This window comes from Fukomys damarensis, unplaced genomic scaffold (assembly GCF_012274545.1).
Source record: "Fukomys damarensis isolate Sample0158 unplaced genomic scaffold, DMR_v1.0_HiC HiC_scaffold_38, whole genome shotgun sequence".
In the NCBI taxonomy this organism is placed as follows: domain Eukaryota; kingdom Metazoa; phylum Chordata; class Mammalia; order Rodentia; family Bathyergidae; genus Fukomys; species Fukomys damarensis.
In genome coordinates, this window is record NW_022900950.1 from 39386208 (window position 1) to 39410685 (window position 24478).

The 24478-nt window shown below is 38.8% G+C and overlaps 1 protein-coding gene across 3 annotated transcripts in view; it reads right to left on the reverse strand.

Annotated features, from left to right (window-relative positions):
- Positions 1-24478, reverse strand: part of Dclk1 (doublecortin like kinase 1) — a 336493-nt gene that overhangs the window by 26301 nt on the left and 285714 nt on the right. For all 3 annotated transcript variants that reach the window (XM_010623927.1, XM_010623929.3, XM_010623928.2), the window contains 7 exons: positions 23209-23266; positions 22715-22834; positions 18273-18419; positions 6410-6543; positions 4600-4677; positions 4141-4237; positions 3008-3088 (listed from right to left, as the gene is read on the reverse strand). In XM_010623927.1, the coding sequence (XP_010622229.1) occupies positions 3008-3088; positions 4141-4237; positions 4600-4677; positions 6410-6543; positions 18273-18419; positions 22715-22834; positions 23209-23266 (715 nt within the window). The remainder of the gene's footprint in view (positions 1-3007; positions 3089-4140; positions 4238-4599; positions 4678-6409; positions 6544-18272; positions 18420-22714; positions 22835-23208; positions 23267-24478) is intronic.

A 24478-nucleotide genomic window follows, 5' to 3' on the forward strand; every position in this document is an offset into this window, starting at 1 on the left:
GCATTTGTCCCCACCCAGCTTCTTCAAAATTTTTTTTTTTTCTTTTTTTTTTTTTTGAGACAGGACCTCATTACAGAGCTCATTTGGGCTTCCGCGTGCTGGGACTACAGGGATATACCACCACTATAGATTGTAAAAATATGTTCGAATTCTATAAAAATATTTTGTTTTTAATTTTAAAACATCTAGGTGATTAATCAAATGTCATCCTTGATTTTAGAAAATAATTTTAGAGACTCTGAGAGGAAAGCTGACATGACAATAGAAATTCAAATTCCAGAGGGGCCATGGAAACTGCTAGCACCACGGGACCATGTGTAAAAATGTGCACAAAGTACACAGAAGTGGCAGGAAGTTATTGCTGACATGTATATGCCCTAGTTGGGAAAATGAACAATTTTAGTTTTTCAAAGGTAATACCTTAAATTTTTTCTCTACCCTAGCTGGGTTGGGCTATTATTGATAGAGCAGACCCCTAATATTTAGATACATTTGATCATATGCACAAAGTTATCGTCTAGCAGATATCTGCGTCTGGCTGGACTCCTTTCCAGACTTCGCAGCGCTGAGCTCTTGCTCCTCTACAGAACCCTCCCCACAGAGGCCAGCTTCTCTGCTCACTGCCCTAACTCTCTGCTTGTCTCACACACTACTGTTAGAGGGCAGGTCTAGCAAGCAGTGAAAATAAGACCCATTTGGAAATCCAAAATGGCTGTTTATCAACTTATGAATCTCTTTCCTCTATAGCTCATTATGAGCTTTAGAAGGCCACATTTTGAATTCAAATTTTCCAGCTTGTTCTGTATGCTCACTCTGTCTCAGTCTTTCTAATCCTGACATGCAACATGACAATTTATGGACCAATGCATTAAGAAGGCCTGCAGGTGGCTTATGCCTCTGCCCTTCTGCATACCTAATGGAAAGGCATGAGATCGAGGTCAGCTGGTTTGAATGGTTGCTGACTTGTGCTAATAATCATTACAACAACGTGATGTTGATGTCCACATTGTACTCTTTTGTTACCTTCAAAGTGCTTCATCTCTAAAAAAGGAATGGCGGTGGCAGTGTTCTGCATAGCTGGGGTGAGGCTAACTGGCTTCGAATTCTGACTCAGAGAAGCTTGGCTACTTTGGGTGAATCATCCCTATTGCCTTAGTCTCCTTATCGGAAAATGGATACTCACTCTGCTTAATTTATAAGTTTGTTATTAGGATGAAAAAGATGCTTCCTCAACTTTCTCACTTCATAGTACAGGATCCTTTTTGCTTAGCATGCCAGGGTAAATACAAAGGTTGCTGAAGTTCAAAGTGATCACTCCTGGACATGCTCTCCCCTGCCTCACTCTCCCAGGGGCTGAGGTGTTAGCATCTTTGCCCACCTGTATACCTGTTGGGACACTTGGTTATATGAAAAGACAAAATAAATCTTAGCTGTTCTATGTGCTCCTGTCCCTTTCTACTCTCCGGCCATATAAATAGAACCTTGCAGTAGAGTGTGAAGAATCACTAAAACATTTGTGAAAAGGAAAAACATAGAAACAATGTCTTTGTAAATAGGGAAGGGTGGAGGGGCTGAGGGGAAGGCTGGGGAATGGGGAAAAATAAGAACCTGATAAGTCATATATAGGTACACAATCCCAATGATGAATGCAACTGTGTTATATACCTAATATGTACCAATAAATTTAATGAAGATAAAGAATAATTTCTCTACAAAAAAAATCATGTTCAGACATGTGAAGTACTAGAACCTAGGCTTATGACCACAAGTGGTAGAGCATGAACAAGATTCCAGTCTCTTGTCGCTGTACATGTAGTCACCTCACCTGCTGACTGTGCTTTCAATCACACCTCTCCTCCATAATTAGTTATTGTGAAAAGAAACCTCCTTACTACTCACCAAGGTGACAATTCAGATAAAGAAAGCCTTTTGTTGTCCTCAATTTATAGCCAGATTATTCAGTGTAGGAAGGAGGCTGGTGAAAAATGAACTCATAGTTTTATGGTTGTCCATTTCTGTGTCCATATCTGTATCCACACCACCTGTCTTATATTTTGGCAGTGAAAACCAGACAACCTAGCCATGGAACTTCCTCATCTGTTGACAGGGATTACAACAGTAACTAGGCTAGAGAGTTATAAAGCTGTTATGGTCTCCAGAAGTTTAGCACTCAGTGGGTGTTAACTTCTATTATTATTCATCAAAACAAGTCATATCAATCAGTTGCAGAGAGATAAAAGGTTAAAAAATAATAACTGCTCTGGAGAATTCTTTTTTTTTTTTTTTCCTGGTACCGGGGATTGAACTCAGGACCTTGCACTTGTGAGGCAGGTGCAGTGCCCCTAAGCTAAATCCTTGGCCCTCTGAAGAATTCTATTATAGCTAAAGAAATATCATTAGAACCGGTATTGAAAGCACAGCCACAAAAGCAGTATTTAGGAGCTTTTGGAAATGCAGCGCCTTGAACCTACTGCAGGAAAATATGCCTTTCAAGGAGCTCTCTAGGTAATCTGTGAGCACAGTGCTCTGAGGTGCATGGAGAAACTCCAACGTCACCTGTACCTTTTGAATGGAATGACACAAACGCAGGCCTGGCTTAGATGATCTGCTGTCTGATTGACAGTTATTCAGCCTCAGTCTGGACCACAAACATGAGGGTGTAAGGCAGGAGTAAGGATCACACATGCTTGCCTTGTAAGAAGGTTGTTCAATGGGGATCAGATGAAACGCACACACCAGATGCCCTCATGGCACACGGCTTGCACATTTGCAGGAAGGAACAAATCTGAAGACCACACTTTAAAGCAGAAGGTGCTTGGGCCAGTGATTTAGCTCAGTGGTGCCGCTGCCTGCCTCACAAGGGCAAGGTCCCGAGTTCGATCCCCGGTACCAAAAATAAACAAATGAATAAAATAAAATAAAAAAGGAGGTGTTATCAAGAGAAAAGCTGCACCCCCTTTCAAAAGGAATGTTAGGCATGCTTCCAGGAAGAGAGGAAGTAACTTACATTAACCCAAGGATGCTCAAGGACCTGCACAGCTGAAAATCGCTGATCCACATTGACCAATAGCATCATGGTAATGAGCTCCTGAGAAGGGCAACATAAGACTACATTTATCTGACTTCGAAGTGAAAAACACGAAGGCATGCTGTTAATTTAGAAAAGCACTTTTAAACTCTAAATCTTGACTATGTCAACTCCACTTACCTGTGACTACCTGAATAACACCTTCAAAATGGAAAGGAATGATGAGCCATTGGAATGATAACTATGTACAGTTTGTAGTTGATAGAAAAATAAAACTATTACTTAAATAAATTCTATAAAAAGTTTTCCAGATTCAAAACTTTCTAGGTTCATCAATACCAAGAAAACAGAAGTATTAAAGGATAAATTATTTGATGGTTTTGAAATAAGTGAAGTTTCTCACGACTTGAAAGTGGTTTCGGACCAGGAAGACACAGCTTAGGTCTTCATAATGAGTTTGTTGTATGGTCGTCCCCTTTGAATTAGGAGTCGTCATGTAAAAACTCAAATGGCTAAAAATGTGTTATCCAGTTCCTGACATACACAGGCTCTGGGTACCAGAGTCTACTTTAGCTTTGCTCATTCATATTCTAACTTGGACCAAGACTTATTAAAGTAGCGATCATGCGATGCCCTTTCCCAGGTGCTGCTGTGGGGATAAAGAAGATGGTCCTATCTCTCAGTGAGTGTGAACTCTCAGGTTACAGGGTGAGAGCATTCAGAGTCGGGCAGTTTCCTATACCTGCTTACAGGGGAAAATGCCCCCCGCCCATCCTGGTTCACTCAGCCATATCAAAGCTCCTCTCACTTTAGACCTTTCCTCTGAAATGTCACTCAATTCTCTACACTGTCCAAAGTCCAGATGTGGGCTGCTGAACAGTGGAATAAAATAAGGGCCTTGAGCTTAATACTCATCATTTTCTATGCAAAATGATTGGATCTAAGGGGTAGAGTTTTAAGTTAAACTTGTACTCAAGACAGCAAGAGGAACGTCATACACATTGAGTGACGAAAAGATCATTATTTTCCAACAATAAATTTCCAAAAATTTAAGTCAGTTCTTGGAGATATGATACAAGTACATATGGAAGAGGAAAGCCCTGGAAACCTACCTTTGCAGAATCAGAAACATTGTCCCAGTATGGAGAAGGAAAGTCCACTTGCCCCATCAAGATCTGATCAAAAAGCACCTCCTGGTCATCACCACTTCTGTGTAGATGAACCACAAGGAAAAACAGCACTGAAATGTCAGCTTGTCATTCTTAAGCATCAGAGCCCTTCCTTTTCCTATAAAAGTGTAAAATGTGTGTCTTTAAAGTAATTGAATGTATCAGTATGTAACTGTTTTGGTCAGTTAAGAAAGAATGACTTTTTAAATTATATCCAGAAGATTTGTGGAAGGCATATAAATTAGCATGTGCAACATGGAAAAAAGAACAGGCACTGCAAGTGAAATTCTTATGTTTTTTCTTTTTTCCTGCTATGTCTCCTTTATGTCAAAAGAGCACATGAATCATTCAGAAAATAGAGAAATGGTTTGTTGGTGTTGAATAAAAGATTGCTGCCCATACCCACGAAACGGAGGGAACCCACACAGCAGGATGTAAGTGATTACACCAGCTGCCCAGATGTCCACCTTGAGGCCATATCTGAAAAAACAAGTGATGTTAGAGTTAGCAAAGTCAGGCCAGGACAAATTATAGGGCACACTCTGCTATTCTAAATCCAACATGAAATTGAATAAAATAAAAAACCTAACAACAATCATTAAAGCTAACAACAATCACTAGCTGAAATGCAACAGCTAAACAGAGTTCAAGGTAAGAATAAAAAAAAATAGTGATTTTTAAAAAGACTATATAAAGCACATGAATAAAAATCAAAGTAATGGGTGCCTGGGCTCATAGCCAAGTATCAGTAATTGAGAAGTTTCAGCAAAAACGTTTATTATAGTCATATCAATTTTGAGATAGGAAGGACATTTGAGATCAATTTTAGAAATAATTATTTGAAGAACATTTTGTGGTTTATAACCACTGATATACATTATCTTATTTTGTTTTCCCAATAACTTTGCAGGTTGGACAGGGCAAATATCGCTTATTTTATGGAAGAGAAAACTGAGTTTCAGGGGGCAATTTTGCTCAAAATAGTTCAGTTTGTCAGTGGTAGAGGTCTTCAACAGAGGTCTTCAAAAGCCTAAATAAATCCTCTTCCAACCCACCCCACCCCATCCTGGAAGCTGAGTCTGTCCTCATGGGAAATGGATATGTGGGTATCAACCAGCAGCACCATCTGAAGGCAGTCAGATGAGGTACTAATGTAGGGTCCCAAATCACCAAATTCAATGACTAAAAAAGTCCTCATTCTCTCATATGTCTTCCCAGGAATTTCCCTATCAGGGTCCTTCCTGCTCTTTGTAATCAATGGGTCTATAGTACAAGCAGAAAAACTATTTCTGGATGGTCACAATGGAGGATGCCATCTGGATCTCCAGGTGTGGATTAAAATTGCTCATGAGAAGTTAGGGCTGGCTCTTCTTTCCACCCCACCCTCTCCACACTTCTGTTGAAGTTTAGCACTTCAGAGGGCTGCCTATGGCTCTGGAAAAAAACAGTTTTACTGAAAGACACTTTCTCTCAACCTGAGCGAGTTCAAACACTGACTCAGCCACTAACTGGTCATGAGCTTACAGAGTACTTAACCCATCAGTTGCAAAATCTCATTGTACCCATGTGCACAATGTGAATAGGATTTATTGGAAGACCAGGAATTCAGTAATCAAGCTTAAGACCTGTCATATAGTAGGTGCTACTAGTAAGTAATAGGTGCTCTCACATTTTCTTCTTCTCCATTGCTGGATAGACACTTTCATTGATCTGAATCTGCACATAGAAATCAGCAAATTCCCAGTGGCCCTCTGATTCCTAAGAGTGTTTGTATTCCACAAGAAACTAATGGACCTCCAAGAGGATCAAAAGGGGACCAGAACTGGATAAAGGCAGCTGAGAGACATAACCACCAGAGACTATAATCACTGCACACAGCAGTCTGGTTCTTTTATCTTACAAAGTGAGTTAATCACCACTTCTGTATATTTCTGTTAGTCCGAACACTTTTTACTTTGAGGTTAATAACTTCTGTTTTGCCTTTTATAGGCCAAATGAAAGCCTTAAACAAGATAACAGTAATCAGCAATTTAATTGGGAAAGCAGAGAAAATGGCCCCCACTGTCAAAGATTTTTTTTTTTTTAAAGAAAGTCTGAAAGAAATCTGATAGCTAAGTCTGTCTGGATAGAACAGCACAATACTATGCTTATTACTTTTGAAGCAGCCCGGCTCTTTTATAACCAAAACACTAAACACGGGGGAAGCATTTACCCAGTTTCTGCAATGATTTCTGGAGCCACATATGTTGGGGTGCCACAGACTGTGTACAGGGGCCCATCAACAATGGTGGCCAGTCCAAAGTCACCTAGCTTCAGTGATTTGCTGCCATCTTGATGCTCATATACCTAAAAGAAAAGTGAAAATCACCATCACCTTAAAATCAACAGCTCAAAGGTTTTTCTTTGAAGAAATGAGGGACACATGTTTAATACAAATGAAAAAATAATCTAGCAATTATGCAAGGATATACATACAAGAATACCTTTTTTAGATTACTACAAAATTGGAAATATGAACAATTAGCAAATGGAAATTTGTTAAGTAAATTATGGTACTGTTACAATGAGATGCTCTCGACAGTTAAAATGGTGATGTGGGATTATATTTACCGATACAATTTTGTTTGGCAAATGACCACAGTAGATTATAAAATATCTATTAAAGAAAAAAAATGTGCAAAAGTCTGAAAGAGCACAGTATTATCTCTGTGGCCAGGAGGTAAGATTATGAAGATATTTTCCCCCTTTTTCTTCTCTGTATTTGCTATTTTCTGCAACTAAAATTGATTTATATAATAAAATGAAGCACAGAAAGTATCTTTTGGAGCATCCTCGATTTATGAAAATGACTTCGTCCTTCCAACATATGAATAGTCTTTCAGTGAGTGAACCAAAAAAATCTACACCCATGCTGAAACACTTCATTTTCAGTGCCCCACATTTCCAACAAGATCTATATACATTTTTATTAATAATTGAAAGGGATATTAACATTTCATTTCACCTGTAGCAATTTGGAGAGATTTATCACGTGCAGAGTCAGCATCCTGTCCGGGTTACCTTATTAAGGCAGTAAAAATTTCCTGTCTTTCACTCAACAAATAAAAAAAGATGCCTGTCACTCCAGGCAAGTATTTATACTGCTTTAATTCTAGCCCATGAGCAAACCAAATGGAGACACTCTAAACACTATCCCACACAACTTCATTGATTTCAAAGGGAGGATCAAAGTTCCTTCACAATTCTTTTTCAGTTCCCTCTGTTGGAATACACAAAATAAAGAAAACTGCAATAAATTTCTAGTACTTCCAGCAAGAGCAATCTTCAGGAGATGTCTTCAGGGAATGGTAAAGTTTTCCCTATACATCAAAAAAAATCATCCAGCAGATTGAGGCTTGATGTTCTTCTGTTATCACTCTATGATCATCTGTTATTTGCTGAAGCAGTCAGAATTTCTTGCACAGAAGGACACATCTCCACACATCAGGAGTACCACTACCATTTATACCACACATCTGCCTTCCCTTGGAAAAAGTCGATTAACTGCATTCTCTTGCAGCACAAAGTGCAGATGTTTGGCCAGCTGGGCTGCAGTATTAGCAATGACCATTTGGATCCAACTGTTTTGGCAGTGGCAGGCAATTAGATCCTCCTCTCTGAAGAGCCTGTTTTTCTGGACAGAAATTATTTCTTTACATCTTGTCCACACTTCGAATTTGAAGTCTTTTTCGTAAGGATCTGCATCATAATCAAGTCTGGGCTTCCCTGGGACAAGCATCCAAAGACTTGTGGGGTGACCTGCGCTTGGGTGGTTAGGGCAAAGGCAGCCATGTGACAGTAGCAATTCGAGGTGGACACTGTTCTCCTACTTAATGAAGCATCAGTGCAATCCTGGTCATCATAAAATGGTTTGCGGTAGGTCTTTGACATTTCAGAGCCTAAATGTTCTCAAGCCTGAGAACTGTAGCCCCATCATGCCAGCCATTCTGGTCGTCTAAACAATAAGCAAATGTTTTCATGAGAAGAGATATGAGAGGCAAATGTCTAGTAGATTGTTTAGTTTATTTCTGTGAGTAAAATTGTTTACTTCTTTAATTCCACTTCAATAGCTTTTGTTATCTCCTCTCTCTCTCTCTCTCTCTCTCCCTCTGTCTCTCTCTGCTTTTTCTTTCTTTATGAGACAGCATCCTGTTGTGTATTTCAGCCCAGGCTGGCCTCAAACTTATGCCAATCCTCCTGCCTCAGCCTCCTGAGTGCTGAGATTACAGGCATGCATCAAATATCTATCAACAACTTTCTAAAATTCAAAATAACCTCTTGCATTGATGTTTTGTAGGTTCAAAAATTCATGATGTGTGCTTTGTGAGTGAGGCTGTGCAGATTTTGGCCTATTCAACTCTATGAATAAATTTTCTAGGTTTTTTTTTTTCTAAATACAATTTCTATATCACCTAACTTTTTAAAAAAAGCTTTTCAAAATCAGATGTTTGAGGATCTAGTCAGTAAATCCCATTATAGTTCTGACTATGACCTGTAAGTCTCTTACATGCAGCAAGTGTTTGGCTTTTGAGCATCTGTAGTTTAACAGGAATTCCATCTAACATACTAATTAGCCACATACTAATTATATTTAAGATAGGTAAGCAATTTTCAAAGTTGCAATCACTAAGAAAAAATCAAAGCCCTGCATTCGATCTTCAGTATCCCCCAACAAAAGAAAAAGAAAACCCTAGAAAATCTACTTAGAACAAAGAAAATGATTATCCAAAACAATAATGCTTCTAAAAAAGTAAAAACTATTTAACTAAAATACATTGCATTTGTAGTTTTAATATTTCTTTTTAAAATCTATCTTTCAGTCATGTGCACAATCTTCTGTTTTTGTTTTGAAAATTGCAGAGTAGAATTTTCATGAATATAAGGAGGTTCAAGTGGTATTTAGGAGAGACAAAGAGAACTTAGAGGCAAAGGCCTATTACTTGTAATTGAAAACATTTCAAGACACAGTACATTAGCAAAGCTTCAACAAAATGTTTTTGCAGGTGAGTAAATGTCCAGGCCTCGAATTTGGAATTGTTTAACATATTGTCAGGCAGAGCAGGAAACAAGGTTACTTTGGGGTTTTTTTCTGTCAACACTTTGGGAGAAGGACGGCGAAGAATATAGTTCAGTATTTCTTCTCCACCAGTCGGAGAGAGGCCCTTTCCTAAGTGGCATAATGAGTCCTCTTACAACTAGGACTTGCTCACCATTAGTAGCTGCTACAACCCTAGCTACACTCACTCTTATCTCTTGCAGAGCCAGGCCAGGGAGGCATGAATGAGAACATTGTAAATGTAATCAAAACTTTGTTAAAAGTCACAGATTTCTCAGTACATGTGTTTCAGACACATGCACACACACACACACACACACACACGCACACACGCACACAAGCACAGAGTCAGTCATAAAACTATCTCAACATTTTCCCAAATTGGCAGCTATAAATTCACTTTGAAGCAAGTTTTTAATTAAAAGTTAGAAATCAGAAAGGCTTCTCACAAATTCCCCTTTAAAGTGTTAAATCCCTGGTTTCTACTCTTGAAATCCATCTGACTCTGTTCCTCAGCATTTCTCCTCAACCTGACCATCTTCCAGAAAGGACATTAGCAGGCTACAAGCAGAGACTTGGACATCCCATGAATGGGGTTCTAGTGTAAGAAGAACTTTTTGCTAAAACTGTATTTTAAAGCCTCTATAAAACATGACCCACACGTGAAGTGGGAGTACATTAATTGTCAGTCAAGGAGTGTTCACAACCTGAGATATAATTTAATGTTCATCCCAGGTCCTTTAAATGCTATCGACATTCCCTCACACTCTAAACACCGAGGGGCTATTAAAGAGATGAGAATTAGTGCAAATTACTCAGTATGTAGTGCTTTCACTGTTTTAACTAAGCAATAAAACTATGTAATTGTACAACACTAATTGAATGCAGCTACACATAATTGTGGGTTGCCATATGTATCCTATTACCATAAAGACTGTCAGTATTTTGTAAGCTACTCTTGTGATCATTGCAGATGGTTACAGTCAGAGAAGTTGTTCTCTAGGGTTTATTATATGGCTATAAAGACATCCCATGATTTGACAGACTAAATGTGTTAAATGGCAACAATAATGACAAAAGTTCCAATTAAAAGCTGAAGGTATGGTATACCAAGAGGAGATAGAGTGAAAGGTCAAGAATGTAGTTTTGGGCACACTGGTTTTTTTAAAAGGGTTTTATTTTTGTATCTTATTTATTTTGGGCTTTGCACTAGCTGTAACTTACTGAACAGTAGATGTCTGGGCAAATGACTAACATCCTTTGGATGGGAAATTGAGAACATTGGAAAAAGTTATTTGAAAAAAATGAAACATTTAATATATAGTCATAAAATGCAGCCGTTGGCCATAAAGTAATATGAAAATTCACGGATAACCCTAACCCAGTCAAACGGTTTCTGACATTCCCATAATTGAGAACTAAAACCTGACAAGTACAACAGATGTGTTGGACCAAACATAATTCTCTATGTTGCTACAAATTCAAGGATAGCCTTGTTGAAAAGTTCACTAATGAATCATTAGTAACCACTGAAATAGTTTTCACAGAGAAGGTCAATAGGTACTAAAAATTACTTCACCAAATAAAATTCAATAAAAGTGGTGTGAAATTGACAAAGGCATGAAAAAAGGTCAATTTACTTTTTGACATTTATGGTATTTCTTTAAAAAGACATTGATTTTCTTCCAACCATGTAATATGGTTGTTATGATGCTTTCTAAGGCAAATGGATTAAATTTAAATCTTTAATCTTTAAGAAATGAAGTATAACAACATTTAAGCAGGAGTTATTTTAAAGATAACTTATGGTCATACATTTTTTAATTAGACCTCTTGGAAAAAATAAACTCTAATAGAAAACACTTTATATACACATGTCAAATACTTATCATATCGAGTTATGTAAAATGATGAAAACAATAAAACTTGCATAGAACCAGAAAGGAGTGAGCCAAAAGAGTGGTAATAATATTAAAGGAAGAAATAAAATCACTTTCCAAGTATTACACTGGAGATATCTGAGAGGATGGAGAAGTAAATGGAAACTCCAGGAAACTCGATTCTCGTCCTTAATTTGAAATAGTCATGAAAGTATCTAAAATGGAGTTCCATGCAGCTGCAGTAAGATACTCAAAACAGACCTTCCGGATCCTGCTTGGAATTGTAATCTAGGATTTTGCCAAAACTGTGGGAACTCAATATCATTGCAAATTTAAAAATTTAAAGTATGTTTTGTCATACAATTAACATCCAATAATGTCATTGCAGAAAAGTTAGAAAAGACAGATCATTATAAAGAAAAGGAAATTAGCTCTCTCACAATCTTGATACCCAGAAATAACCACCATTAACAACATGGACTATGGACTTCCAAGAATTATCTTTTTCTTTTCTGTTTTTTCCCCCTCACTGGATAATAAATCCTGAATATTTTCACAAAGGAATGAGAATAAATAATACAATTATTTTCAGTGGCTTCTGGATATTCTATTATGTGGCTATGCCATATTAATAATCCCCAAACAACTACTAACAGAGCCATTTACTGAGCACACAGGATATGCCAGACATGACAAGGACTTCATGTGGTTTGGCCCATTTGACCCTTCAACAATCCTACTAATTAAATACTCTTGCTGGTACTTCCTAGAGATGGAAAAATTAAAGATCAGACACATTATGTGACTTTCCCAATGTTACACAGCTAATAAATTACAGACAGAAATTGAACTCAGATATGTCACCATCTATGATTCTAATCAGAATGTCCTGTCACATCAGAGTGTCATTATTTAACTAATTAGTATTCTGAGGTAAATTGCTTTAATACATACTGAGACTTTGTACAATAATAATTAAAAAAACACAACACTACAATGAACACCTCTATGCAAACACACAACCCTATACAGGTACCTGATTTTTCCCCCTAGGTTTCATTCCTAGAAGTGGAATTACTTGGCCAGAGGATATACATATTCTTTAAATCTTTGGCTATTATTTAATTGACTATTAGAAAGATTCTACTAAGTGGTGTAGTATGGCATGCAAAAGCCAAGGATTCCATTGATAGTGACTATTTATCAGTACATTCAAAATAACAGAAAATCACAGGTCCTTCAACAAGAGCCTTAGTAAATTGCTGGTGCTGAAAATGGCATATTACTGTACTAAATAATGGGGAAATGTTTTTTTTTCCTCTACTTTCATCTGAATTCAAAGAGCAGAATGTTTTTTCTGAACATCTATTAAAAAAGAATCATTTTAGTTGGTGATATAGCTTGGTGGTAGAGCAATGGCCTAACATGTTCAAGTTCCTGGGTTTGATCCCCTGCACTGCAAACAAAAAACAAAAACAAATGAAAAAAGATTCAGTGAAGGGAGGGCAGGGATATGGGGAAAAAATGAGAACCAAGATCTTTCATGTAAAGGTACAAGATCCAAATGATAAATGTAACTGTACTGTATACCTAAAAAGTACCAGGGTTGGGGATATAGCTCAGTGGTTCTGCCACCTGCTTTGCAAGTGCAAGGTCCTGACTTCAATCCCCTGTCCCCCCCACACACACTAAAAAAAAAAAAAAGTACCAATAAACTCAATGAGGGAAAAAAAGATCGAGTTTCTGCTTGGACACTTACAATGACTTCTTACCTAAGATCAAGGCCAGTTTATTTTCAAAGAGGTATAGCTTAAAAAAAACCTCTCATCCATTACAAAATCTCTTACATATTAATGCTTTCTCTTTGTTTATGTGGGTTATTTTTGCTTTTTTTGGACAATCTTAATAAGGCTGTGCTTGAACTTGCAATCTTCCTGCCACCCCCGCCCAAGTATCAGGAGTAGCAGTGTGTACTGCCATGCTCAGCTTTAGTTATAGTTTAGTGCTCTTTGATGCAGCATACAAAAGTTCTCTCACCTTCCACTGGCAGCCTTTCGTATATATGACAAATGCCACCTGTCCCATGTGGCCCATCTCTTTTCAGGGTGAGCCACAGGTCCCTGACATGATGCAGCAGGTTACAATCACACAGTGTAGTGTGAAATGACAAGGCAAAGGATTCTGTCGATGGTGACACTCTTTTAGTGAAAGAAGTCTAAGGGCATCTTAATATTTTTAGCAGCCTTGTCCCACCGAGACTCACACTGAACTTATTCTCAACTCACCGCCTTTTGACCTACAGTCAGGTCAAATTTTCCCATTACTCTTTTCTGCAATCATCAATAAATCAACTATGCCAAAACCACTTAGTCCATAGGGATTTATGTTTATGTCTTGTTAGATTTCACATTACTGATTTTGGAGCCAGAGATAATTCTGTCATTTGGTGTAATATATTTTCATCTCAAGTCATAGGCAATGACAATTAGGGAGGGCCAGTGGTAGACTCGTGGAGGATCATTACTCTCTTTGTTTGGGCACTCCCCAGTCCATTAATCAGCACTCTCCTGGCTTACATGCATAATACAGTTGTCCTTCTGTATCTGGAGGAAATACTGGAAAAACTTCAGAAAATACTGGAAATATTTAAGAAAAAGTTGTGCTTGTATTGAACCTGTACAGGCCTTTTTCTTGAATGTTTCTTTAAAAATTCAGTGTAATAACCATTTGTATAGTATTTATACTACATGAAGTATGAAAAATCATCAGGAAATCATTTAAAGTGTGTGGGAGGTTGTACACAGGTTCTATGCAAACACTATATCATTTTACATAAGTGACTTGAGCATCATGGGTTTGGGTCTCCATAGGGAGTCCTGGAGCCAATCCCTTATGCATCTGGAGGAGGGCTCTATAGGGGACTGACTGCAAATCGACCAGGTATGTTCTGAGCATAAACTCTACTCCAGTACCCATTGTCTACCGCTGTTAGCTATGCTACCACAAAATGGATTTATTTGGGGATTAAGAGTCTTGGATTTAAGGCAGAAGGAAATTCACTATCTTTGAGCTTGGTGTTTCCCTGAAAGGAAATTAAGGAGAGTTAGAACACAAACTGTTTCTGTCCCTCTGGAAAACATCTGTGGGCATATACCCATGGTGGGACTGGAGGATCACGAGCTACACACGTCACTTTGTGGGCAGCCTGGAGCAAGCACAAACACTCAGGAAGAATTTTCTACATTTTCTAAAAGAAAGTTTCTGAACAAAAGAGACAGATTCTCCAGGAAACTACTTTCTCCTGCTGGGGATTTGGGAGAAAAAAAGTTTTCAACATACATTTTTATACTGTAAGACAATGACAGTATTTACTTCTGTAATCTAGTAAAAATAGTGATGTAGGTTACATTTTTGCCAGTAAAGATTAAATTTCATAAGGAGGTGACATCTGGGTATACATATTTTAAAGACCCACCCAGCCAGTTCCCTAGAATAAGGTACTGCTGGTCAAGGACACAAGCTTGCCACCTAGTGGTAACTCCTGTATATGACGGGATTAAATATGCAGAAAACAAAATTCCTATCGTTCATGCCTCTCCCTCTCTCTCTCTCCCACTCTCCCTCTCTCCCTCTCTCCCACCCCCCTCTCTGCAAAAGTGCTCCTGCTGAACCAGGATGCTTTTCCTCTGCACTCAGCGAGGCTTGTACTGAGGGCAGTGTAATCCTTTCAAGTAACAGATGAGTTGGGAAATGGCTCACAGGCTTGTCCCATCAGCTCTGCCTGCTGTACTGTGAGGACTCAGCACTCCCTCACTGCAGGGCACATCTCATCTATTTTGCCATTCACCTGCTATTCATCCCTATGATTTTTATGCACCAGGCTCAATAACAGTAAAGCAAAAAGAACCACATAAAGGCATTGGAATGATTAACTTGGAGGAAAAGCTTCAGTAATGACAGAATAATAAATTCATAACCAGTTTTTAACCTAGAATAGGGCTGAAACATCACTGTAAGTCAAATCATATTTTCTTATTAAAATACTTTGACCTGACCACGAACTTAAATAAAACATTCATATGATCAGTATCGATCTTTAAAGCTAAGCTACATTTTTATATTATGCTATAAGCATTAAAATAAAAATGCTAGAAATTCTCTATATATACTTACTGAAACCTGCAGCTGAATTAGACATATATTAAAAAATACATTCACAAGTATTAAACATGTAACTAGACAAAACCTTGTTAGAAATCTAACAATTTAGACGAAAATTGTCAGATCTGCAAAATGAAGCAGTAAAGCAAAATGTGCAGCTAGGCCTTTTTATTTATGTAGTAAACAAATGAATTCAGAATTTGTTACACAGAAGTAAATCCATGCAAGAGTGAAAGCAATGTCAAAAAAGAAATAAAAATTTTTATTATATACAATGTTACTGTGAAGCAGTTTTATTTTAGGGATAATGTAATTTTTGTTATCAGGGGCAAAAAAGAAAAAGAACTAATAGCCATGTATCTTTTTGTCTTCATAAAATACCCTTACAGGAGGCTTACAAGGAGCTCAGTAACTCATTCAGTCACGAGACCTGCCAGTGGATGAATGAAGCACTTAGCTTTGAACTTTGTCCACCTGGTTCTAAGTCTTCAGTACGTGAAGGTGCACCTCTTCTGATAGTACTCTTGTATTTCCACAGAAAGTTTTACAGAATTGCAAAGTAACAGAGATTTCACGTGCAATTAATGATGTCATTCTGATTTTGTTACATGTATTACATTTTTTTATTCTGTGATAGAGTTATTCCTGCAAAATTAGCCAACATCTGTCCCCTATAATAAAAAAAATCACTATAATGGAGAATAGACTTGGTAGATTCCATGTGGTATTTTAAACTTATATTATGAATGACTATAATTGTTTCTGTATATATTTCAGATTCTTAAATTAGAAAAGCGGGGAAAAAGGAGAGAACATCTTTTCTTTTTGGTTAATTTAAAGTAAGATAAGTTCCAATGTGCACAGAATTTAAAAGGGTCCTGCAAATGGTAATTTTAGTAAAAGTACACTGCTATGTAATCATTGAAGGCATTTACAGAAATAGATAATGCTATGGTGTGGAGCAAATAAACAATAGGTGCCCAAAACTGAACGGAAAATAAAAAAAGGGAAGGGAAGTGGGCTTTTAATTTTCAATCACTTCAATTTTGGAGCTTAGAGAAGTTATTAAACAAGGGTCCACTTGTAAGTCTGTTCTCAAGGGAGAATCCTACATAACTCAGGTCACAGGAATAATGAATGTAGTTGACAGAAAATTGCTGCAGTTTAAGGAGGCAACTATGCAGAAGAGAATGTTTAGGCTGCTGCAGAAATGTGGAATTTGAGGTGCAATTAAGTCAGAACTCCATCATTTGACCTCGGATGCCTTCACTAACTGTAGCCAGTAGCTACGTAATTGCAAAGAACTAATTACTTGAATGCCTATCTTTTCTTCCTGCATGTCAAATTCACGAAGGAATGCATCTCCCCTGTTTCCTAGCACAGGACCTGACATAGCACGCATTCAGTTAACCTTCCCACAAATGTAGTTCAGTGGCTTTGGAGTAGGTCAGAACCAGATTGAGATCTTGACTTTTCTACTTCCAAACTGTCACAAACTTGGGTAGGATAGCTACCTTCTAGTCACCCAGTGTCTTTATCTGTGAAATGGGACAGTCAAAGAATTTACCCCATACTGGTGGTTGTAAGGATTAAACAAGATAATGACCATAAAGCACTCAGCACACGGCTGAGCTTGTAAGTGGTTCTCGATTGCAGCAGATTTTATCAGCTCTGATTCATGAGGTAGAAGTTAAGGTGCTCATCCTCTTTAAACCTGAGCATGTATTCAGATCACCTGCAGGAGCTATGTGCAATGTGGATTTCTATACCCTGTCACCAGACACCAATTTCTGATTTGGTAGAGGTACACAGGAGTCCAGAAATTTGTTTGTTTGTTGAGACAGGGTCTCACTATGAAGTTCAGGTTGGCTTTGAACTCACTATATAGCCCAGGTGGACCTCGAACTCATGGCAATCCTCCTGCCTCAGCCTGCTGGGATTACAGGCATGCAATCCATCACATCCAGCCAGAAATTTGCATTTGTAACAGGCATCTGGGAGTAATTCTGATGGAGGGAGTCTTTGGACCACCCTTGGAGAAATACAGTGTTAGAGGGTCCTCAATCCTCAGATTACTGAAGAGATGAGTAAACTAACATAAATCTCATATTACATGTGATGCCCAGGGATGGATAATGAAACTATCATTACATTTATATCTACATAGTATGTACATGCTATGAATATTATACGTTTTACATATTGATGTAAAATTAAAGTTCTAGCTTGAGCAGCTGGTAAAATTCATGCTACTTCCCATATTTCTGAGAGACCACTCCCTTTACCCAGTCTTACTTTTTTCTTCTTTCTCATCTGACCCCTTAGTAACTGGGCTACAAAGGGACCCTCATTTGCTAATGTGGAGAACACTCAATGTTTCCTTAGCAAAATGGAATTCAAAGCAAACTAGATAGTTCCAAAGTAAGGGAAGGCTTTTTAAAAATCCATCTTTTCCATGGTTATTTTTATGCTGAGGAGCTGGTGTCTTTAAAGTCCCTTATGATTTATTTCTCTTAGGTTTCAGATTATATCATTAAGATGTAAAGCTAGGATGACTAAAAGAAAGTACAAATGGGCTTCCTTTTTTTTCCTCCAGGAAAAAACTTCATAACCTAAAAGTGCTGTAAATAATTAAAGTACATGTAAATGCCCCCGGTCACTATCTTGTCCTAAACTAGGTCGTTGACTAGATCTAATAAGCTCTATTTCCACTCTTGTGCTTGGTTCTCTTTATTTGCTAGTAAGTCCGGTGTTCTTAACGGCACACGAACACTGAAAGATCAACTTAAAAGATTAATTTCCCAGGAGCTACTGAGCTGGAAATGAGCTTTCTAAGGTAAACCGTTTTAAAAGAAAGGAAAGGAAAGACAACGGGGGAATTTACATTCAGTCATACAGGTCTGGAACTCAGGATGCCCTGAAGCTGGCATTCCTCTTACCAGCAGGTTCTCTGGCTTGATGTCACGGTGGACGATGTTCAGGCTATGCAGGTATTTGATGGCACTGGCCAGGTTGTACAGCATCCCACTGGCATCGCGCTCCGTGTATTTGTTAGTGGAAGTAATGGCATCGAAGAGGTCTCCGCCCTGAGAAGAGAACAGCAGGCAGGGCAGCACGTTAACAGATGGGCGATGGTGCTGCCTGCAGGGAGAACTGACAAACCACGGAGAAAATGAAGAATGGATGCAGGCTCTCCCTGTCACTTGCCTCTCAAAGGACCAAAGACTTCATGGTCTTTCCTTTTCTCACTCTGAAAGAATGGCATTTCCTCCAGAGTCTGAGAAAGAAACAGGATGACTCTCTGACTGCAGACACGTGGCCACCTCCACAGCCCCCACCTGAGAAGAGGTGAGGGGGCTGGGTCCCCAGGGCAGAGGCCTCGTGAAGCGTGGGCCACCTTCTGGCACGTGCAGCTTGCCTCACACAACTGCCAGCTGAAGTGCAGATTCATAACCCTCAACCTCTCCCAACGACAAGCAGGTAATGCTGTAAAGTGTGCTCTTAAGCTTCTGTTGCCTTGTGTGAAATTACACACACACACACACACACACACACACACACACACACACACACACACGCACACTCTTTGCTTCTCTAGATTTAGCTCTCTTGGAGTAGCTGTGCTGTTTTCTTTTTCAGTAATAGGCTTCTTTGTAAGGAATGGAAAAAAGGACCAGAAACCATCACACCAAAGATGAGAGAGAAAGAGAGGGCGGGAAGGTAGCGAAATACCAGAGAGAGTTTTCCAGGACTCTTATTAATTTGAAGTTTTGCCTCCCTTGTTCCTTGTTAATTTTGCTACTTGGTGAAACAGCAAGTTTGGCCTCCAGTTTAGGTTACTTTTATTTGAAACCCTTTCAGGGAATTTGGGTCTGATTTACTAACAATGTTCCCATCTCTTGCGTACAGTGCACCAGACAGTGATCTCAGAGATGTTCGTCTGTTATTTGATGTGGAACTTAATTTTCTGTCTTAAAACAGCAAAAATAAAATATAGCCCTGGGAGGTTAATGATGTTTAGATCTCACTACCTGGACTGGACCTTCTGTTCCCCTCTACAATCTCTATTCCGCAAACTTCTCTCACTGTGCCTTAAGCAGTAACAATTCTCAGACTAAGCTCATGCAGTTGTGTTTTGTTTGCCAACAAATTTTTTATCTCTCAATTTTCTGTTTCTCTCAAAGGCAAGGCAGGTTTGTCCGTCATCTCCTACCATGGGAGGAGGCTGGGTATTCACCTGGATACTGAACAGCGTCCTTGTGGTGGCACGGTGGATGTGGGAGGCTGCACGTGGGTCCCTTAAGGACTCTGGAATTGTCCTGCTCATGGAGGTCAGACATGCTGTCATCTCTTCTTCCACCACAAAACAGTCAAGAAATCTTACCAGCCCTGTCTCTAAAGCAGTTCTTAGACACATCCTTCTGGCCTATCTCACATCTAATTACTCAGAGTGTATGACCCTATTGTCCTGAATTGCTGTCCTGTGGCATTACCAATGGCACTGCTCTGTGCTTCTTTATTCTAAGCATCCTGCACCACAACCTTTACTTTCCCCTTAGTGATACTTTATTTCTCTCAAAAAATCACCACTGTACTGTATCCCTAAAATGTACCAATACACTCAAAGTTGAAAAAAAAATCACCACTCCTCCCCACCGTCTGAGGAAAGGCTCTTTGTGATTTGCTCCCAAAGTTCATTTCAATTTGTTTAATTTCATATTCCTCCTCCTCCTCCTCCTCCTCCTCTCCTGCTCCTTCTTCACACTTCTAGGGATTGAATGCAGGACCTTGACACTGAGCTACATTCTCAGTCCTTCCTTGCTTTTTATTTTGTGACAGGATCTTGCTAAATTGCTAAATCGTTCAGGCTGGATTTGAACTTGTGATCCTCCTGACTCAGCCTCTCCATGTGTTGCAATTATAGGAATGTTCCTCCACACTCAGCTGTTCTGCCACTTCCTAAGACAATAACCTTTATGCCCCAGGTCGTGTAATAGGCAGGGCAAATGTCCTTAAAAGTTAGCATTTTTATTTTAGAGATAAAATGCTTTTCTAAGAATGACCTTCTCCTCTCCTCAACCAGCAGGAGTGGACAGAATATACAGATGCTGGCTCTAGGAGGTTGGAGTCCAATCTCCAGAAAAGGGGCCAGGAGGAAAAATCTTGAATATCCTGGGTATAAAATAGTATAGAAATTTCATTATCTATTGTCTTACTGTATTCCATTTTCCCTCTCTTCCTACTACACAGGGTCCTTGTATAAGTGAACACAATGATATAGTTATCTGTGGCAATCAGTATGAGGCCCTTTCTTTCCTGGGGGCAAGCTTTGAATAAAGCCCTTTTCCCTTTTCACCAAGCCACCCATTTTGGTGGTGGTGGGGCAGTCGGAGCAAGCAGAGAACTGAGTGGCTGGGAACAGTAAGATATTTCTGGCCAGGGGTTCGAAACAGGCCAAGGTTCTGTCACCCTCAGGGTCCCCTTCCTGGGATGCCCTTCCCACTCTCCTTTGCGGCAGTCTTCTGCGGCTCCTCAAGTCCCTCAGCAGCGCTGCCTCCTCCACCAGACCTCCCTTCCTCTGAACACAAGAGCTATGTGCAAGGATCACTCGGAGGGCAGAAATCTAAAGTCCTACTCCTATTGGAATTTCACTCTTAATAACTGCTACCTCACTGCTTCCCAGAGCCCAGGCCTCTCCTGGATATTCCACTGGCCCTCAGGGTTGGAGAAGAATGAATGCCCGCTCAAGTTTCTCAGGGGAACGTTCAAATCAAGGTTGCGGTTGGCCTGTACTTCCCAGGAAGACTCCACACCAGGGCAATTCTGAGTCTGGCATTGTTTGGTAGCACAACTGTGCTCAATGCTTCACTAAAGACCCTCCGTGACCTTGTTAGGATGTCTTGGTCATTGAGAAAATCACAAAGGCTACTAAGTGCAATGGAGACCTTACTATAGTCACCTGACCAGCATATGCTTGACAATCAGACTGATTTCCCACAAAATGTGCTATAAACGCTTGAGCCTTTGCCTCTTTCATCCCTCATCTCTAAATTTGATTTAGTTTCAGATCTCCAAAAACCAATCAGCATCAGTGACCTAATCAGTATGCACATGGAGGGAGAATAGATACGGTTTGAGCTATTGGTATAAAAAATAATGTCATGATAAAGATGCTATTCTTGGTGCCTGAGAAGATATAATTGACAAGGTTGTTAAAAAGATAATTCGATAATAAATACCAATATGTTGGTCCAAATAAATAAAATTGACCTGTGCTTGTTGGAATAATAATTTCACAGTTTTATCACAATGATACTGTCATGTTTTTATCATTCTCAGCCTCAAACACGACAATAATTTTGTCAGCCTCAAACATGGCCATACTCTTGGGTTATTACTAACTAACCAGCCTTCACTCTTTCAGAAGAAACAGGTCATAACTTGGTGAAGAAAAAAGGGGAAAATATAATTAAATAAGTAGCCACCAAGTTTTTAAAAAACCAGCACATCTAAAGTCAAGCAACTCTTGAAAAGAATGAGACTCAAAAGTGGCTCCTCAAGCCCGGACCCTGGCTGCCAGTGCAGAGTTAATCCAGAAGGGAGTGTAAGTAATTTACAATACCTTACAACCAAAGCAGAAATTACCTAAGGCTTCCAGAAGGTTAGCATACTAGCAGAGCTTTGAGAAAAAAATAACCTCATAAAAATGAAACATTCCAGTTTTAAAAACTTCTAATTACTGATAATTTCAAATATACAAAAGTAATGAGAACATTCAGCCATTACCAACACCTGGCTGATCAATATTCTCTGTTTTCATAGGGTAACAAGGTCATTTTATGTAACATGATGAGATTTCAATTTTCACTGAAAGGAAGTAGTCTATTTACATCATTATTATACCTGTTATTTTTTTATTTTGTTGGTGACTAAAAGTTTAAAGCCCATTTTTCACAAAATTGTTGAAACCTCTGGGTATAGTTCATAGAAAAATGAACAATATTCTACTACAACAATGACAAAAATTGTATTGGTATTTAATACTTTCTGTATTATACAGGTGGTGGAAGTGAGACACAGGGAAAAATACCCAAGGTTGAGGAGCTACATGGTCCAAGGCCAGGTTGTATGTCCTTCTAGTACAGTTCCATCACTGCTAATTTTCTTCAGTCCTGGGGATTCCCCAGGGCCTGCTGCATGCTAGGCAAGTGGTGTGTTGATGAGGAGCATCCCCAGCCTTTCCTTAAATATTGTTAATCACTGTTCCGATATAAAGAAATGACAGGCTGGATACTGGTGGGAGGAAATAAATAAAAGAGTGATATGACTCAGAAAGGTATGATGTGATATAGGAAATGCATCTCTTTTCCAAAATACACACCTTTACTAATTCCATGACAAGATACAGCTCAGTTGGCACATCCATCTCCTCAATCAGAAGAACAATATTGGGGTGCTTCACTCTTCGTAAAATAGATACTTCATTCTGGATCATGTGCTCCTGTCCAAGGGAAATATACAAAACATATGAGTCACTAGCTTAAAATAATGTGACTATACTGGTCTAAGGATCAAGAGATATATTTTGGTAAATAATGACATTTTGGTAGCCTAGAATTGTTAAAGGATATCGAAGGTCCTTAGATAATGAAATCCAGATTATTAGAGCACAAAAATAAGGCAAGTAAAACATAGAAAAGAAATCATTCCAATTAACTTTTCTTCCAAGAGTATTTACAAAGTTATATTCTAACCAGTGTATAGCATTCTATTTTACCAAAATGCAACTCTGAAGATGAGATTATGTTTATTTGCAGCTGATTCTCATTTCTACCTTCAGAACCCATTTTTCATAAGAATAAACATTATACATACTTTGCCTCGACATTTGCTTTTCTTGATAATTTTCAGAGCATACTCCCTAGCAGTCGACCTGCAAAGAGAAAGTATTTTTTACAATAAAATTTAATTTCTGATGAATTGAATCATTTTAGATTCTTACCCCACGGATCTCCCACAGTGGCATGAATATTTTGTGAAATGCTCTTTTCTGTTTTTAAAACAAAGAAATATGCAATTGTTTATGCAGACCACCTGCAAGGACAACAAATACGCTAGCACAAACACATCTTGAGCTGTCTAAATTGTTGTACTTGCACCAAAAATAGTGCCATTGCTACTGTCATGCTTCACTTAGTTGCTTAGTTGCTCCTCTCTTCTTGGAGGTGACACAGCAGGTGTAGACAGGTGTGACTTTCTGCCCTCCTTCCTGCCACAGCCTTTCTTGATGTTCTCTATCCATGAGGGCAGTAGTAACCATTTTCTGAAAGGTCCTCAGGGTCGTTATGAGGACTTCCAAGAAGCAGATACAGTGTCTAGATTTCAGGTCAGTGTGAGAGCCTGTCTTGTAAGAGTTGTTGGAGAACTCAGAGATGACGAGATATTTTCAAGGTGTACAATTATTTCAGGAGCTTCCTGGACTCTTTGGGTCTTTATAGTTGTCTCATTTCATAGAAAAAAAAAAATGGAAGGCACAATTAAAGTCAACTAACTTTCCCCAAATCACACTGAAGTGTTAAAATCAGGACTCTCAGTTCCTGGGGTCCATCCTTCCCTCAGCCAGCCACAGCACCCTCCTTTGAGACGGGTGTGGGAGGAAGGGTTCAGTTATACTGTTACTGTTTCCTAAGGTGTGTCAACATTTCTAAGCCAGTAGTGCCAAACTTAAGGAAATGGTTAGTGTCAAAGGACACAGTGCACACTCAATAATCACAATAAACCACTACATCACATGCACTGCACTTTTCATTTCTGCTGCTAAGCCACAGGAATCTAGCTTTTACCGAGCTTTTATACAGATGGAAGCCAATGATATGGATCCAAATGTATGCAATGGAAATGAGTTTAAGAATAAAATTACAAAAAAATGTTTTAAAATCTTCAGGATGGTGAATTAAATGGAATTTCCCAGTTATGTGGTTACAACAATAAGGTGAGTTGATTATAGACAGATTAAGAGGCCACGTATTAAAAGTGTGTTTCGAGTACGGGGGATTTAGCTCAGTGATTCTGCCACCTTCTTGAAAGCACAAGGACCCAAGTTTGATCCCTGGTACCAAAAAAAAAAAAAAAAAAAAAAAAAAAA